The 14,706-nt window shown below is 51.1% G+C and overlaps 1 protein-coding gene across 1 annotated transcript in view; it reads left to right on the top strand.

Moving 5' to 3' along the window:
* The window catches only part of LOC8052849 (zinc finger protein 423), a 58,155-nt gene extending 46,841 nt beyond the window's left edge, over positions 1–11,314 (top strand). The window contains exons 2-5 of the mRNA XM_029982150.4: positions 1,000–1,259; positions 4,052–4,441; positions 4,694–4,804; positions 9,127–11,314. Of these exons, the coding sequence (XP_029838010.3) occupies positions 1,000–1,259; positions 4,052–4,441; positions 4,694–4,804; positions 9,127–10,899 (2,534 nt within the window). The 3' untranslated portion in view covers positions 10,900–11,314. The remainder of the gene's footprint in view (positions 1–999; positions 1,260–4,051; positions 4,442–4,693; positions 4,805–9,126) is intronic.
* The last annotated feature ends 3,392 nt before the right edge of the window (positions 11,315–14,706 follow it).

Below are 14,706 nucleotides of genomic sequence, written 5' to 3'. Positions count from 1 at the left end.
CGATATGAATCCAAGCATAACTTCTTTGCTAACGTTTTGGAGGAAGGAACGTTCCTGGAGTGGGCAGGAAAAGGGGAGGAAAAATGTAACGTAACAGCCGAGTGGCAAAGCCCCCCCCCCCCCCCCCCCCCCAAAGAGGACGCAGAACTGAGCTAATGATGAAGCCTGAAATAAATAATGCTTTACCAGTATGCTGTATGCTGTAAAAGCAAAAAAAAAATAAATAAATAAATAAAAAAAAATATATGTCATATTATGCCGACCACCCGAAACTGAAGAACATAAGTAAGAGACAGGCGGCCAACGCAACAAACTTTTGTGCTGCTCTCATTCATTACAACACCTTGCATTCATGCTTAATCTATAGTGTGTTTCTGGTGCGAAGTTTCTTCTCGCGTCCATTTTCGAATCCAGCTCTTCTGTCTAAAATTTCTATCGCGAAAAAAAAAAAATATATATATATATATATATATAAGACACAAAACTAGAACGCAATTGTAGAATTTTGTATATCTGAATTTAAGAGCTACGCAGAGTCGCGTATTCGGAATAGCTTGTGGAACAAGTCCTTGAGGCGATTCCGGCGCCACGACTGGCCTATTCGAACGTCCCGCCCTTTCACTCTTTCCAGAGGCGCGCTTCCCGGCCAAGAAACTTATCGTCGCATTTGTTATTTAAAACGCACACACACGCACACAAACACACACACATACACTCACACACACATATGTATACTGGACAAAGCCTACCAGTCGGTCTTGGTCATAGAGATCAGTGGTCTTGGTCTTCTCCCGGCAAAAGAAAAAAAAAAGAAGGAATCGTCGGTTTCCAATTTTTTTTCTTCGTTTCGTTTCGGGACCTTTGAGCGTTTGGCGGATGCCGGCAGCGTCTGCGAGCTCGCTTACGTAAGCGAGCCCTGCGTGTCCAGCTGTGTCGGGGCGTCGGCGGACCCTCAGGTCCGGCGGCTCGGTGCTGAGCGCGTTCCGCTTTCGTCCCCAGGGGCAGCTCCGGGCGGCTCGGGCAGCGGCGGCGCGGGCACGCCCTCGTCCTGGCGCTCTTCGTCGGACAGCCCCGAGGACGAGCTGACGTCGGCGTCGCTGTCGCCGCCGCCCTCGCTGCTGGCCTGCGGCCCGGCTTCGGCCTCGTGCTCGGACTCCGAGCTGTCCTTCACCATCGGGGTGACCGAGGCGACGCCCTACGCCTGCCACTTCTGCGACAAGGCCTTCCCCAGACTCAGCTACCTCAAGCGGCACGAACAGGTAGGTGTCCTCTTCAGCCAACCACCGGTCGGGACACCTGTCCGCTTTGGCCCTTGGCTCACTCGCACTGCGCAGCGACGTGGTAGAAGTGCACGCGTATACTTTCTACGTGCGTTCGCCAAGTTGCGCGGTCACGGCACAGTCGCTGCAATCTCTTTGAGAAGCTTGGCAACCCTGGCACTTTGGGGTTGGATTTCGACGTTCTCTTTGGGATCGTGTCGTTTCATTTCTGTACATAACCTACTCTCATTTCAGCTTAAGTCTACGCTCTAAAAAAATCCCGTGCATCTACTTTCCCGCACAACACTCGGAGAGCCAATCACCGTTGCGGTGATTAGCTCTCCGAGTGTTACGGAGGCAGCTCGATTCGCCGAGCTGCCTCCGTAAGTTGCGGTGATTGGCTTTCCGAGTGTTGTGCGGGAAAGTAGACGCACGGGATTTTTTTTTTAGTTTGTACGCCGGACACATAGCTTCCCAGTAGAAGGATCAGCTGCTCGCCAACAATTACGCCTCGTGTCCTTCCCAATCTGTGATTGTTCGGTCACACGCGGCGTTGAACTTTCGATCCTCGTATGTACGTCTAAACTAACCGGGTCTTCTTTATAATAGCCGGACGCGTCTCTGGGCTACGAAACTTGGAAGTGAAGCACTACCGAGTGTGTTTATTTTAGTTTGCTGAGCCTCGTGCGATAACCGAAATGAAGACGGTCGCCCAAACTTCTTCGTTTCGTTAAGCACATTAGATATTGTCAATCTTTTTTTTTTTCGATCCTTCTGCCTATTTGAGTGCAAGCGAAACGGGCTGCCCGGGCAGTTCCTATAATGTACAAACGAATGCAACGAGCATAGGCGCTTCAATTGGAAATGTGAAAGTTATAATGCGTGTGCAACGCACAGAGGCAATTAACCGGTAGCATTTGCGTCGGGTGCATTTTCAAAGTTCAATCGCCGTCACTTTTAACTCCTACGCATGCGTGCGATTAAAAAAAAAGAAGGCGTTTTCGGGGCTCCGAGCGGAGTCAAGACGAGGCGGTCGCGCCAACGCGCGCGGACCGCCCCGAGCAGTCTCGAGGAGCACTTGCGCCGGCGTGCAGCCGACCGTCGTTGCAAGTGCCGAACGCATCGATTGGGTCGAGCATTGTTCCCCCTTGATGTCCCCAGTGCCCGCAATTATGGCTCGGGGCAGGTCGGCGGGACCCACGAGCAGCCTATAGATCGACTTGCCCGCTCTGATGAGGGCGACATCCGTGGCGGCAGCGGGACGGTCCCCTGTTGCTCGGCCTTCATAAAGAATGCTATAAATCTTTGCTGAGGCGGGAGTGTCCGGCCCCGCTGCGGGGAGCGCGGGTCGCGCACATAAACAAAGCCAGTCCCCGGGCGACCGCAGAGGCGGGCGCGCCCCTGCCGGAGTCGAAAAGACAGCTGACGCTGGCCAGACTCCGCCGCGAGTCCCTCGGGAGCCCAAGTCCCTGCCCGCAATGCGGTTACCCGATCCACATTAACGTGCTTAGGCCTAATCTGTGGACCGCGAATATTGTGGCAGCCGGCCGAGAGAAGAGAGAGCGAAAGGGGCCAAAAAGCGCCTAGGTGCGACAACGCAATTTGGATCATCCAATTTGAGCCATCCCTGGCTTGGCGGCCAGGACCAAAGTGGATTATCGCCAGTCGGTTACCCCAGGGCCGGCGACCGCTCGCCGAGGCCGGCGCAGTGTCCGATTCAGCCTGTTTATCTCAGGGGCCCCGCTAATGGTCCGCAATTGCGCCTTGCCGTCAATCGTGATTGTCCCCGGGGACCGGGAATCGACCAGTCGCGTTTCGGCCCGCGTTGTCCCACTCTGCTGGCCCTCACGCTGATTAGCTCACCCTCGAGAACATTGCCCGCCAAGGTGCGCGCTTCTTGGGACTCGCCGGGCCCGCCAGTCGGCTCACCTTTCCTCTGCGCTATCCTTCCGAGTCTGACGAGACTCTGGCCCTTCCGGCAGCTGCAGCCGGGCCCCTTCGTATACGCAACCGAGCGTGGCGGGATAAGGCGCACCGTATTGATGCGCCATCGACCGCGTTGACGGCACCAAGCTGGGTGCCACATCGGAGATGCCGAGCTTCCCGGATAACGGCGGACAATTGCTGCTCATTCGCGGAAGTGTTCGGAGAAGAGACTTGCGTTGCATATTCTTATTTCTGCTTGTCCTCGAAACCGGTGTAACTAGAGGGACTTTCGTTGTAACCAGACATTGCTATGTCCTTTATTACACTCTTACAAAAGTAACATGAAATGTATGTCTTGCGATGTTTGCGCGCTTGATTACGTTACAGGCAATCGCAGGGTATTTGCTGCCTCGTGAAACATTTCTGAACAATACCCGTTACTCTGGGCCTTAGGACGTTATGTGGGCACTCCAAACTTGATTCGTTTGTTATCAACATCAATTTTTTTTTCTGATCCTTTTGGCGACGCTCGAACAGAGATACTAAGGCTTCAAAGAGGCATCTTCTGTCGTCCAAAATAGCCGAATAGCTTTTTTTTTTATTAAATACTTGTATCGTGTAGGTGCTATATCTGCTACAACATTCCTTCTCCTTTTTTTGAGAAATGCTTTCTACGACTTAATAACGTAAGCCTTTCACTGTCAGAGTTTTGTCTCTCAAAGCCTGCCTTCGACTTGGTGTTAGTGGCTGATTAAATCGTGCGAAATTGAGCCATTGGTTTACTGAACCCATACCCAACCCTTGTACCTAGGCGTCTTATTCTATTTCGGTGTACACTCACCCTTCGCGACTCCTCTGGGCTGCAGGTGCACAGCGACCGGATGCCCTTCCGCTGCGATTTCTGCCAGCGGCTGTTCAAGCACAAGCGCAGCCGCGACCGCCACGTGAAGCTGCACACGGGCGATCGCAAGTACCGCTGCTCCCAGTGTGAGGCGGCCTTCTCCCGCTCCGACCACCTCAAGATCCACATGAAGACTCACGACCACGCCAAGCCTTTCCAATGTGCCATGTGCAACAGGGGCTATAACACTGCCGCGGCCCTCACCTCGCACATGCAGAACCACCGCAAAAACGCATCCTCCGGCCCGAACAGGCAGGGCCCGGGCGTGCTGGAGCCTCCCGGCGCAGCGAGGCCCAGCCTGGGCTCCAGTCTGCTCACCAACGGGATTCTGGCAGCGCCTACGGCCGATGGCTCGGTGAGACATTTTTCGCTTGTTCAGACCCGAAACACTTCGAGATATGACCAAAATAAACTCCATCTTCCGTGACGGCATTAATGATCTCGCTAAACAGTGTATATAGTTGCCTCGCCGCTGATGGGCTCATGTGCAAAATCGTTTGGTCAATATACTCCATGGTTGATTGTCAACCAGAAATGTTCCGCTAATTTGTGTCCGGCGCCGTTACTCCCTATGTGACTCTGACCGCCCAACGTGTTGTGCCTGCAGACGTCGTTGTCTCGGGACGACAGCTCGTCCTGTTCCACTGGCAAGCTGAGCCCCGCCGCGGGCAGTCCACTGCCAGCCAGCACTGAGCTTCAGATCAACGGATGCAGAACGGTACGCTCCCTCGCTTCACCGCCATGCTGACTGGGTCTACTCTAAGAAATGCTTGTGCGTGTACTTAACCGTACTTACCCGAAAAACACTCGAAGAGCCAATCTCTGCGATCTACGAAATCAGCTCAGCGAATGATGACGCGGAACATCTGATTAGACCTTAAAATTAAGTCCCCACTGTGGCATTACGCAATGCAAGCATAACGCTTTGCATTGCGCAGATTTCCTTATTAGATCTAAACGGATTTTCCGCCTCATCATTCGCTGAGCTGATTTCGTGAATCGCAGGGATTGGCTCTTTGAGTGTTTTGCGGGTAAGTAGACGCGCAGGCATTTCTTAGAGTGATACGCTCCGGTGCTCTATTTGCAAGGGCTCCACCATCTTGCTGTTGGCGTGCGTAGATCGACTGGGTTGCCAGATGGGTTAAAAACAAGGCATTTTCTACCCCTGGTGGCCACGGGGGTGGCCAGACTAGCGTTTGCAGCGTGACTGCTTGCAAACATCTATGAGCGCTCCCAACTAATAACTCCGCGACAAAAAAATGGCGTGCTTGTGTTGCGACCGCCGACACAGCCAATTAATGGCTGTGTTTACATGATGCAACCGAGACGCAGCGAATCGTGAGCGGACCAATCACGCGCACCTGATCTCACTCTCTCTTATTCTTGTGCAAAGTCGTATGTTGTCAAATCTCGATTCGCTGTGCAGCGGTCGCGTCCATGGAAAAGCTTCCAATGAAGCTGCAGCATTTGAATAGCTGTTCGAGGCAGGTCCGTGAGCGAGGCAGGGAATAAGTATTAATGGACGAAGAGCGTGTTTTTGTGGGTCAAGATTGAAGAAAGAATAAAAATGTAGGACAAAGACAACACAACCACATCTTTCAACTAGCAGCGGACATATAGAAATTCCAAAAAGCGAGCAACCGATTAAACATATATATTTTTGAAAAAAAAAAACTAGAGACAACGTACTAAGGAGGTGACAAACACAAAACGTCTCCAAACGCAGCTACTAAACTTTATTGACACAACCGTTCAAATCGTCTTTCGTCGTCTCCGGTTTTTTTTTCAAAACCTTCTTCTTCCGTCGTTTCCGTTTTTTTTTTCTTCAAATCCTTTGTCCGTCGTCTCTGTTTTTTTTTCCAGATATGTGTAACATCAACCAGCTCTGCTGTTTACTTGCTCTTTCTCCGATTAAAGGCGCGAAAATTGAGGAAAGGGAAAGTAACTAAGAAAAGAGGATAGAGGGAAGAGACGATAACATAAAATGCAAAGTTCGGTCCATGGAGTCAACTGATTTGAGATATTAAACATCTTTCTTCTTCAGAAACAGTGAGAGATTAGAAACGTCGTTGTAAGCTCTGTTCATGGCGAATGGCTCTATAACCTCCCGGCCATGTCTGCTGTTATCCCCCCCCCCCCCCCCCCCCCCCCCCCTTTACCCAAAAATTCTTGTCTCTTCAAAACGGGTCTTGCAGTCTGTGCAGGAACGAGCGTGCATGACTATGGGATGGTAGGAGTCAGGTGCGACCTTGGAAACTTGAGTCCCGAAATCGGTGATTTGTGCACCTGCCAGTCTGACCTATGTGTTGGCTCCCGCAACTCAAGGAAATGGAGTGCACCTCCTTCTCTTTGCTTGGCATGAATTTCTTTTCATGTTTGACGGTGCAGCAACTCGGAATCCGGTCATTGTTAACTTGTTGGCAGAGTTGCGGGAGGAGCATATGGCAAGAAAACACTACGTTCGTGTCGAACCGTGACGTAATGGCTTTTAACCGATGTGCGGAACAGCAGATGGGGTCGGGGAGAGCATGAGGTCATTCGCCATGAACAGCGCAAACAACAACGTTTCTAATTCCTCACGGTCTTCTGACGAAGATTGAAGATAAATTTCTCAAATCAGAGGTGACTCCGTCGACCAGACTTTGCATTTTATCTTACCGCCTCTTCCTTACTTCTTCTCTTAATAGTTACATTCCCTTTCGTCGATTTTCCCGCCTTTAATCGGTTGCTCGCTTTTGGCATTCTTTTGTGCCCGCTGCTAGTTGAACGATGCGGTTGCGTTGTCTTTGTCCCTACGTGTTTCTTCTTTCTTCAATTTGGACAGGGAACAAGCTTCGCTTATTTGACGCCTCGTGATGTTTGACCATTTGAAAGTGCGTATAGCTGACCGCGAGCGTAGCCAGTGACCATATGCAAGGCTATTAAGGGCGTTGCGCTTTTAATGTTCACGCTTCGTTTTTCGGCATTCTGATTGGCTTATTTCATTGGTTGCGGATTCACATTATAATGCTCGTGCGCCTCGCCACACCCTGTCTTTCAGTGACTCTGGTATAACAGCTTGTGTCTACCATCAGCTTGTATGATAACAATCGGTGATCGGCACCGCCTTCTTTGGGAACGAAAGCAAGGAAAACTTTTTCCCCTCTATTTTCTGAACGAATCGCTGTTTCCCTTCAACGCGAGCACAACCTATCAAAGGAAAACAACTTTCTGGGACGCCTAGCGAATCTTAGATTATGAGCTTTTCGCTCTCAAAATTCGACCAGGGAACGCAGACTTCAACTCGAATTGCTAAAGCTTGGCGAAAAAGAGCACGCGGCCGGCGGCGGCGGCGGCGGGACGCTAGACGCGTACGCAGCATCGAAGGTTTTTTTCTCGGTAATCCAGGAGGCCTAACATCCCGGATGCAAATCTGGGGAGGCTTTGACGAAATCTCTGCAGGGCTCGAGGAAACCTGAGTCGCGCGAGCAGCGAGTCGGCCGGACGGCCGGACCAGAAACTGATTTTCCTCTCGGAGGAAGGGAGAAGAAGAAAGCGAGGGCAGCAGACAGAGAATCATAAATGCGAAACAGCCCGGACGCACGAGGAGGCGGGGGTCCCTTCTATTTGCATGCGCCGTGATACGGCCGAGATGGAGGCGGATAAAAAACCCAAAAGAAGGCTTCCTGTCCAGGTCGGGATGAATAGCGGGCTAGGGATAGATTTACTATGGTCCCTGTTTGGTGGCCTCCAGTTCTTTCCTTCGCTCTGTCTCTCCGGCTGTTTCTTTTTTGCTTATTTTTCGTGCAGCGTGTGTGTGCTCGCGCAATGTCCATCGTTTCGTCCCTGGACACTCGGGAGCGGGGGGATTGTATTGGGAAGCTTCGCTCGCATTCCGTGTGGGCTCACGTCTTGCATATTCAAAATAGATTACTTTGCTTCTCTAAGCCCGAGTCAAAACAGTCGGGATTTTGTAAGCGGATTTCTCCAACTGGGAAGAGGTATTTCGAATTCCATCTCCAATTCGCCTTTCCCCGGTTGGAAACTGTACAAACCGACGCCATGCGCGCTCGCGTCGCGCAGGTAAAGAGCACTCAGGGAGGTGCCTGAGAGTGTGCTTCTCTGAAATGCACCGAAGAACCAACCGTCAGCCTCTTTTAGTGTACAGTAAAGTGAAGCTGCGCATGCGCAGGTCTGCCGCTAGAAGGAAATCTTCCATTTCTAATTCTCTTTGTTTATAACTAAAAAAAAAAAAAAGCTGACTAAAATTTGAGCGCTGATTAGCGAACAAATCTAAAGCATTTCGTATTTGACCAATTTAATTTTATTGAGGATACACCGAATGAGATACGTTGTATACTCAGTGCCCACTTGTAAGCTGGTAACTCAATTTGGTTCTTGGGATTAGTCATTCCATCGATCACTCTCAATGGTTGGCGCTCTGTGTGTTGCACAACGAAGCACACACTCAGGCATTCTACTTCTTTGATGAATCATCCTTCCATGGTGTAGGCGGTTGATGTAGAGCGCATGAAAATTGACACCACTATAATGTGCTGATACCGTCAAAACGCAATCCGAACGTGAAACTGATATATCGGAGGTGCCTCGTTACAACCTTTCCAACGTTTAGATGCTCTTCAGTAGTTTCGGGGACTATGTCAAAGGAGGCTGCTGTAGCTAGGAGTGACGAAGCTGTGAAGGCTGGTTCAATCATTCGCATTTTGTGTACGACTGACTGCTGTACGAGTACGACCGCTTACGAGTGCTTCCAAGGATACGACGGGTGGCTATGGCAGCCGAAGGCCGCGTAACACGCGCAGAGCGTTGTAGAGCGCAAGGAACGCAACACAACGCAGTGCAACGCAGCCATCCCAATTGTGCGAAGCAGCTTTGAGCGTTTAACTGAATATCCGTTTATTTGTCGTTGGGGCTCCCTCGTTCGAGCATATGCTTCTTGCCGTAGACTACGTTTTCCCCTGTTTCCCGCTGATGTATGTTGGCTGTTCACTTGGCACCTTCCGGCGTCCACGTCTCACTCTATAACTTCCGTTTTGGCAGGACCCGGAACGGTCGAGCTGCTCGACTCCTCAGGACGACGACGGAGGCTCGGAGGAGAGTGCCGAGCGGCGTGGGGGCTCGGCGCTGGTCATGGCCCCGACATCGCTGCCGTGTGGGTTCTGCAGCCGACGGGACTTTACCAGCCTGGAAGCTCTGCAGGCGCACGTGCGCGCCACGCATGTCCCCTTCTCGGCGGCGTCGTTGGTGGGTCCATCGCAGGGCCCCCTGCGACTGGACCCCGCGGGAAGAACTCCCTCGAGACACTCGCCGCCCGCGGCCACGACTGCCTTGACACTGGTAGACGCCTCGTACGAATGCGAGTACTGCGGCATGAAGCTCCCCAGCGTGCACGCGTTGCAAACGCACACGCTGGCGGCGCACAGCTTCAGCGAGGTGCTGAGCAAACGCATGTCGGCCATGATGGGCGCGGACTCGGGTGGCGGCCCACTCATCTGCAGCCAGTGCGGCGCCCCGTCGGCGGACTTCGAGTCCTTCCGGGCCCACCTGGCATCGCACCTGGAAGGCCGCATGTCCCGGTCCTGCCCCGAATGCCGGGCTGAGTTCCCCTCGTCGCAGCAGCTCGAGTCGCACGTTGCGGCGCACTTCCTGTCCACCTCCGTGGAGTACGGCTGCCAAGCCTGCCTCAAGCTCTTCACGAGGCCCGACGAGCTTCAGAAGCACCTGCTGGATATGCACGCGCACCACCTGTATCGGTGCGCCCTCTGCAGAGACGTGTTCGACTCCAAGGTGGGCGTCCAAGTGCACTTCGCAGTCAAGCACAGCAACGAGTGTCAGGTGTTCAAGTGCAGTGCCTGTAACGCGGCCTACCGATCGGAGCCCGAGTTCGCACTTCACGTGCAGGTAACGCACCTCGCGAAGGCAGCGCCCTACAGGTGTCTCCTGTGCGACCAGACTTTTGCCAGCGAGCCGTTACTGCAGAGTCATCTGGACACGCACGGCAAGCAATTCTCCTGCGCACTGTGCAGTCAGGCTTTTCACGTGGAGTTCCTCCTGGAAAAACACATGGAAGCCTGTCACGCGGCCGACCTCACGCTCCATCCAGACGCAGTGCAGAACCTGAGCGTCAAGAGCAGGCTCAAAGAGGCCAAGTGCGACATCTGCGACCAGGCGTTCAGTTCGGACGCGTCCCTCGCGACGCACCGAAGGCAGGTCCACAACGTCAGGGTCTCTTCGGGCTCCCAGAAGTCCGTCAGCCTGCTCTGTGCCTACTGCAACGAACCGTGCAAGTCGCGTTCAGACCTGGAAAATCACATGAAGGCTCACACGGCGAGCCCAAGCAAGCACAAGTGCAACATCTGCGACGAAATTTGTCCGTCAGCCACCACCCTGGCCGAACACAAACTCACCCACTGCAAAGTGGTCAAGGGCTCCACGTGTGCCGTCTGCCGAGAGGTGCTTCGCTCCGAGGACCAATTCCTGGCGCACGTCAACTCACATGGCGGAGGACCCGCATTGCCACTGCCGTGTGTCGTGTGCAGACAGACACTCATGTCTGAAGTGGAACTGCGTATGCACGCCCGCTTCCACATTTCGCACTGCGACAAGGGTTCGCTGTGCTGCGTGTGTGAGCGGCCCCTGGACGCGGCCAGCCGCATCATCACGGGCCGGCAGCAGGAGAAGCAGTCCTTCATGTGCAAGGACTGCTTCCACGCCAAAGGCGTTCAGGACCAGGGCCGCTGTCCGGAGTGCCGCATCAAGTTCGAGTCGCCCCTGGAGCTGGAGCAGCATGTCCGCAGCAGCCACGGCGGTTGACGTCTCGCGCCGCCGTTCCTGGTCGCCGAAGGCAGCCAGTGCTCCGGGAGCGCCAGCCAGCGCCCCACACTCTACCGGTAGAACACAGAACACTGCAAAATGCACGAGTGCCCCCGTGGACGTGGTACCGGAACCCTGAGGGCTCGACCCTGCCTGTGACGTGCCCTCGCGCTTGACTTGCGCGGTTTCTCCTCATTGCCCCCCTGCGGCCGGGACAGTATACTGTGACATCCACTTCGTTCGACGATATGCTAATCAGCATGTTGGTTCCTATCTAGAGGGATCTGGAAGCGTCGGGTTACCATGGAGGTCAATGGTTCTTGGTGATTTCAAACAATCAAACAGTTCAAATTCGCTCAGGGAGCGACTCGTTTCTCTTGTCATTATGCTAAGAAGCGCCGTGTGAAAGTTACTCAACAACGTGCTTAATTTTCAATATTTATGATATGTGCTAGGCACGTTAATCTATTGTTATAAGGGATATCCTAATGCTGGCACCGGAGTCTGCATTTGTATAGCCATATATTTCGGTGATAATGCGCAGAGTGTCTGCAACTGAGTGCTCCAAGTCTCTAATTTGACAGTATTCTTTTTTTTTTTATCAGTTTCGCAGTGAAAACATTTTGTAAATAATAATTTTGTGTACCACCTTCCGAGTTTTACTTATCAATAACACGAAGCAGGGTATAGATATCGTATTCTAGTTTTCTAAATTTTCCTATGTTCGAAATATAGTTCTATCGCAGCGACAATATGCCTAGCAACGCTACGCGCAAACTATATATTCCTCTATGTTCACCTTTCTGTCTGGATACACGGCCGATGGACGACCAAACCCGATGTCGCAGGCATCCTCCTGGGTACAAGAGCAGCGCAACTGTTTTGGCTTGCGGGCTCTTCAATATTCCTTGGTGACGCCTTATGACTTGTCATTTCGCCGATTTGATGCATGCCACTCTGACATCATATGTTCTCAAGCACACGGGTCGTTTAAAGGTATATTTCCTTTCTTTACATTTCTATTTTTTTTTTTTTTCATCCAAAACTGGTGATTCGCGAGTTTTTCGAGGCAAATAAACTTTGTATTTTGAAAATGCATGTCTTACGCACATCATTGTCTACGGAATTCGCGTGTCTGGTGGTAACAAGGAGGCAGTTTGTGAAAAGCTGATAAGCACTAGCGTAATTTAGGACACCCATCCCCATCTCCGCCACTCAATATGTAGTAGATTCACGATTTCTTCTGAAAAAAAAAGGACAAGCAAAGACTTGAATAAATATAGTGAGTGTCAGCCGAGATCCGCAAACCTTGTTTTCCTCCCAGCAAATAAACTACGACTCGCTGAATTGTAGCTTCAGGGGTTAAGTACGCGGCCAGAATGGGAGAACTCAACCTTATCTGATTGAAAAATTATAAACCATTGTTTGAAGTTTTTAATAAGAATAATAGCGTTCGTCCTTGGCAGACAACGCTATTTACCTCCATGTGTTCGTGGGCTCAACGGCCGCCAGTTGGAAATGTCTAAAAATCACTTCTTGCAGAGTCAGCTTTCGGAGTTGCATAGGTTTTGCGGTACGAAAAACTCCATAACTTTTTTTTCGGCTGGCACCTAATAGCACAAACTTCTCGATTACTAAATCATTGCATTTTGAGAGAACGAAAAATGGTCATCTCAAGTGAACCTTTCCGTGGAAGCGAATCTACTCCACTCACCCAGCTGACAGAGCGGTGTACGTGCTCTCCGGACCAATCAATCGCCAACCTATCATCGTCTGTGCGCGCAGCTGACGGGTTCAACGAGCACGTAGCATCCACCGCTTCCACCGCCCCTTAGTGGTGAACAGAGCATGAGCACTCGAATTACGTGTGACTATTGACGTGTAAACGGTAATCGCACATTTATAGCCGCACGTAATAGGGCAAGTGTAGGGCTGGAGGAGCGGCAGACTCGTGTAATATTGGCACTTACGTGACATCACAGCCGCCGCCTTCCGTCTGGGAGTCTGGAAAGGAAATTCATCACTTGCTCGAGTAATTTTGTAATTATCACGTCACATTTCTGCGCCTTATATTTGTATCACAGTACCTTAATTTCTCGTTACTTTATCAACATATTAACTGACTGTGGTAAAGCTCTGTGATCCGATTTGTACCCGTTACTTTAAGGATGTAATGACTAGCAATTACAAGTTCTCAGCCTTAAATGTAATGGCTTACCGTTTCTAATTACGATCGTCAAAAGTTAATTGATTCCTTTACTCGTTACGTTAAAAATTACTATCACGTTATAAAAATTTTATGTTCAAATACTTTTAAGAAATGAATAGACATTTGATATCTTCAAACAATATATTGCAACACTACTGCAAGTTTTCCGCATCACCAACTTTATCGTAGTAGTTGAAGAAAAAATGACTGGAAAGGAGAAAGAACCAAGGTGATATATTTAGTATCATTAATAATGTGCAGCACTGAAAAAAAAAAAAAAAAAAAAAGCATGTTCTCGAGCGCGTAGGTTTGGGTAGAGATGAGGTAGCGAGAGTGCTCGTGCTCATCAAATCTCTTTCCAATTCAATAAGCTCGCGTTCTAAAGTGCTCACTACATTTCAAGCAGTGCGCCGCCAAAAAGCAACGTGCTATGCAAGGCCTCTAAGCGAGACCTTCTAGATCCGAACGAAGGTAATTAAGTTACAAGTTTACGACCCACACGGCTGTATACGTTGTGTGAAATCACGGAGGTAGGATACATCAGTACGGTATACCCGAGTTGTAACTAGGGCTGGGCGTCTATTAAAAAACAACCCCATCTCCACGTGGTGAATGATGTTGATTGGGGCGAAGCTCTGGTGGTGCTTGCCTGCTTAGACGCTGAGCCGCAGCATGCCGAGCCTTTCGTTCGTTTTCATCCATGTCACGCTGTGGTCAAATGCTCAAATGCGTATATAACCACGTTCTATACCACACATTCTCTTTCTGACATGGATGAAAACGAACGAAAGGCTCGGCCTGCTGCGGCTCAGCGTCTACGCAGACAAGCACCACCAGAGAACACTGTAACCAGAGCTTCGCCCCAATCAACATCATTCACCACGTGGAGATGCGGTTGTTGTTTTTTTGCCCTACACGAGCACGGAAGCACGTGCTCACGTGCTCGTGAGCACGTGAGTGCGTGAGCTCACGAGCAGGAGCACGTGCACCCGCCGGCGGACGGACATACGGACATGGCTAGCCCCTAAAGGTGTATCCACACGACGGACCAAATTGCTGTTTTGGTCCGCGGGCCGCGCATCACGTGATCTTACGTCACCACTTTTCGAAGTCCGCCGGCGGCCCGCGGCCCGCGCTTGTGAGAAATGCCAAGCGCTTTTTTCGCCCGGACCTTGGCGGCGGACCGAGGCATTTTTAGTATAATTGAAGTGCTAAGTCTGGCAACAAGCTGACTTTTGTTGTTTGGATTGGAATCCAAATCCAAAGTCGTTTTCTTCTGGCGCCAACTGTTGAAGACGAAGAAGACGAACCTTTCGTTGTGCGACGATGGAACTTTTTACTTCATCGCGCTCGTGGAGCAATTGCCCGCTCTATGGGACAATATTCGCGACGACTACTCAAATAATCATCTAAAGATGTCCCCGTGCCTTTTTCGCTTCACTTAAGTCCTTCTCGTTCTCAAGAGTCAACGCCAGGGCCACCGCAGCCAAACGTCTCTTTCGTTCAACCTCCATCTTGGCTCCTTACAAATAGCCAGGGATGGGCAGTATTTCAAATACAAGTATTTGAATTACGTATTTCAAATACTTTGTGTATTT

Source organism: Ixodes scapularis, unplaced genomic scaffold, assembly GCF_016920785.2.
Source record: "Ixodes scapularis isolate PalLabHiFi unplaced genomic scaffold, ASM1692078v2 PGA_scaffold9__187_contigs__length_104089568, whole genome shotgun sequence".
In the NCBI taxonomy this organism is placed as follows: domain Eukaryota; kingdom Metazoa; phylum Arthropoda; class Arachnida; order Ixodida; family Ixodidae; genus Ixodes; species Ixodes scapularis.
Note: the sequence above shows the minus strand (reverse complement) of the source record. Positions and strands in the feature narration are given on the sequence as shown.